The sequence below is a fragment of the Atta colombica genome, unplaced genomic scaffold (assembly GCF_001594045.1).
Source record: "Atta colombica isolate Treedump-2 unplaced genomic scaffold, Acol1.0 scaffold254, whole genome shotgun sequence".
NCBI lineage: Eukaryota > Metazoa > Arthropoda > Insecta > Hymenoptera > Formicidae > Atta > Atta colombica.
This window is the reverse complement of record NW_017259353.1, coordinates 2,538,622-2,542,049: the sequence shown is the minus strand read 5'-3', so window position 1 is coordinate 2,542,049 and position 3,428 is coordinate 2,538,622. Positions and strand designations below refer to the sequence as shown.

Here is a 3,428-nt window from a genome sequence, read left to right as displayed (position 1 = left end):
TATCTTCAGTAACTTCTCCTCAATAAATTATATTAGTCTTTAATTAATATTCCATTTTGAAATAGTTTTGTGTATATATATATATATATATATATAAAATTGTGTAAAATTTAAATACAACAAATATGTGAAGAAAGTATGAAAATAAAAAAGTAAATGTAAAAGTTGAAGAAAAAAAAAGTGAAGAGAAAATTTATCAACATGATACAGTTTATTGTATTGAATATTTCTTATAACAATAATGAAGTAAATATATGATCAATTCTTTTTTTTTTAAATCAAGTCATTAAAACTAAAGTATCAGAAAAATATTTATAAACTTTATTATTTCGAAATTTTTATTTTATTTTCTTTGTATTTTATATGTTGATATCCTTTAGCAGTGTATGTGAACGTGTGTCTCTTGTTTGTTGCAGAAGAAATAATAGATGTAGGAGTAGATGATATTCCTGAACCTGAGAACCTCAGCACGAAGCCCGAGGATCTCAGTAGAACTGCGGATCGTCATCATAGTCCTCATCAACAACAGCAGCAGCAACAACAACAACAACAACAACAACAACAACAACAACAGCCACAACAATCAGAATCACAGGAACGCGCATCCAGCAGGATGCCACCTCCGATCTTTAAGACATCTCCTCCACCTTTAACGATAGAACCATCCTCGCCAACGACTCACCACGCGATGCACTACGTCCATCAGTTACATCACTATCACCATCACTATCCGACCAAGACTATCACGCCACCAGCGGGAATTGCGCCGACCCATCATCCATTGGTGAAGAAAGGGCGAGTTGAAGTAATCCAACATAATGACAATTCTACGACGACACCGACGGCGGGTGTAACGGCGACATCGGCACCATTGCATTTTATGGCAAGCAAAGCACCTCTCGAGCCGTTGAATTTAAATCCCCCGGTGGAGCCTCTGGCTCATTATCCTACGCCAGCCTGGACTCGCACGGGTCCACTGTATCCTTCGCATTATTTGCCATACGCTCCTCCTGCCTATCATCGCTATCCTGGAGCGGAATTGTATTCGTCGTACCCGGTACCGGCGTATCCGCACTCTTCTCCAGAACATCATTCGTCAGTTTCGCCACCGCCTCACGGCGCATTAACTTGCTCGACGATCCAACGGCCCATTGCCAGGAGCTACCCTCACTGGAGTAGCCCGGATCATTGTGGTTTGTCGCCTACGAGTTCCGTGGGTTCCGGTTCTCTACGATCTCCGCCTCCCGTGACGCCAGAAGATCTCTCCTCGCCCAGTAGTGACAGCGGCCGATCGTCCGCTGGCAGCACGTCCGCTGGCAGCACAATCACGAACATCAGCATCATGAACTCGAAAATAGAGAAAAGCAGTCCGAGCACAAATGCCAATACTTCCTCAAACTCGACATCCAGGTATCCATGCAAAAATTGCACCAAATCGTATTCAACATTTTCCGGCTTATCGAAGCACCAGCAGTTTCACTGCGCAGCTGCTCAAGGCCAGGCAAAGAGATCCTTCTCGTGCAAGTTCTGCTCAAAAGTATATGTCAGTTTGGGCGCACTGAAAATGCACATTCGAACGCACACGCTGCCCTGCAAGTGCCATACATGTGGCAAGGCATTCTCCAGGCCGTGGTTGCTTCAGGGTCATATCCGGACGCATACCGGCGAGAAGCCATTCCGATGTCAACACTGCAATCGCGCATTTGCTGATAGGAGCAACCTCAGGGCTCATCTGCAGACCCATAGCGACGTCAAAAAGTACTCCTGCGACAGGTGTAGCAAGACATTCAGCAGGATGTCGTTGCTTACGAAGCATCAGGATGGCGGTTGTCCCGGCGTGCCGGTGTCAGTCGGCTATTCTTGCTAAAGTTTCTGTGACAAATGTCGCCCGTTTTTATTTCGCGGTCTCAAAGTGCCTTAGAATGCAGTACAAATGTCGAGTAAGTGAAGTCTGGTATCTTGGTGATTCGCTCGCGAAGTATCGATTAATCTTTTCGCCATCAGACTGTATCCTTCCAGGAAAGTGATCTTTAAAGAAACTAAAGTTTTTGCTTATAAAATATTCTCTGAAGAATTGCATTTTTGATGAAAAATTCTTTTTCAACTTTAAATTAATTTTGGTTTTAAAAAGAAATTATTAAATTTTATCATTTTGATTTTATAACAGTGAGAAAAAAGTTCACAATTCCATATATTTTCATTAAGTATATTGCTCGATTGAATCGAACGCGCATTATTAAAACGTTGACTCGTCAGACAATATCTCGAAAAATTTCATGAGAGTTGGTTTTGTTTGTTTATTATCCTTCGCTGTAAATATCGATGTACGAGTGTACGACATACAATGATACAAAATATTTCTCTTTTAATTGCTGAATTTTTGTTAACTTCAAATTTTATTTGTAGAAAAATTATAAATTTTTATCTATTTATTACTATTTTAAAAATGTATAAACAGATTTGTCCCATAAAAATTCCAGAAAAAAATCATTTGAGATCTGCAATTAAGAGATAAATAATTTTGTAGCTCATTTTGTATGTGTGCGATATAATAGTACTTAGAGATTATTTCATCCTTCCGAGAGATCGGTCACGTCACTCCGAGCACGTGAGAAATATCAAATACAAAAAAATGCTCGATTACCGCGTGATGCGGTCCCGTGAAACTGCTGTGCCATTTTTTTTTATGTTTTATGCCATTTTTTTCATTTTCTAATGCACTCGAGCACATAAAACGCGATCATAAAACGAAAAGATCGAGAAATAGGACGATTTGCACATTTTTTTTCTGAGTTATATTTCGTTTCTTTTGTCGGCGTGCGAGCGCATCCGAGCATTATTTATATTAATGATTCGATCGAAATTTGTTTATATTAATTACTGAAATAAAACGGAGACAACAAACATAAAAGCGGAACTTTATGAGAATATTTAATGAAATTAAATATTTTCGAAAATAGGGTGCATTTCAAGCATGATCGACGTGAATTTGGAAAATAAAATTTCGCAAAAATTGTCACGCTGCGATGCACCAAAGTGCCATTCGCGAAAGCGCCACGTGCGCGTCGCGCCGGAATGGAATCTCATTCGCGCGCTCGCACGCGTTAACACGCGAATTGTATATAGTTTAGAGCTTAACAGTTAGCAAGTAAAATACGTACAATACAAGTATTATAATTTGCCTGCATCGGGCAACTGAATCGAAAAGAAGAAGACAATTTAACGCGTGAAAAAGGATAAGATCTCGGCTTCACACGATGTCGCATTATCATTTTCTATATTTTGCATATCGCAAACTCTCACCGTAAGTTTCTTAAACAAACTAGTCATTGTATTATACGCAGAAGAACAAAAGACTCGTTATGATTATTGAAAAAGATATATATATATAAAGAAAGAGAGAGAGAGAGAGAGAGAGAGAGAGAGAG

General features: G+C 39.5%; 1 protein-coding gene across 1 annotated transcript in view; it reads left to right on the top strand.

Moving 5' to 3' along the window:
* Nucleotides 1-1,867, top strand: part of LOC108689065 (protein escargot) — a 2,374-nt gene extending 507 nt beyond the window's left edge. Inside the window, exons 2-3 of the mRNA XM_018195670.1 lie at nt 417-754; nt 791-1,867. Coding sequence (XP_018051159.1) covers nt 417-754; nt 791-1,867 — 1,415 coding nt within the window. The remainder of the gene's footprint in view (nt 1-416; nt 755-790) is intronic.
* Nucleotides 1,868-3,428: the final 1,561 nt, after the last annotated feature.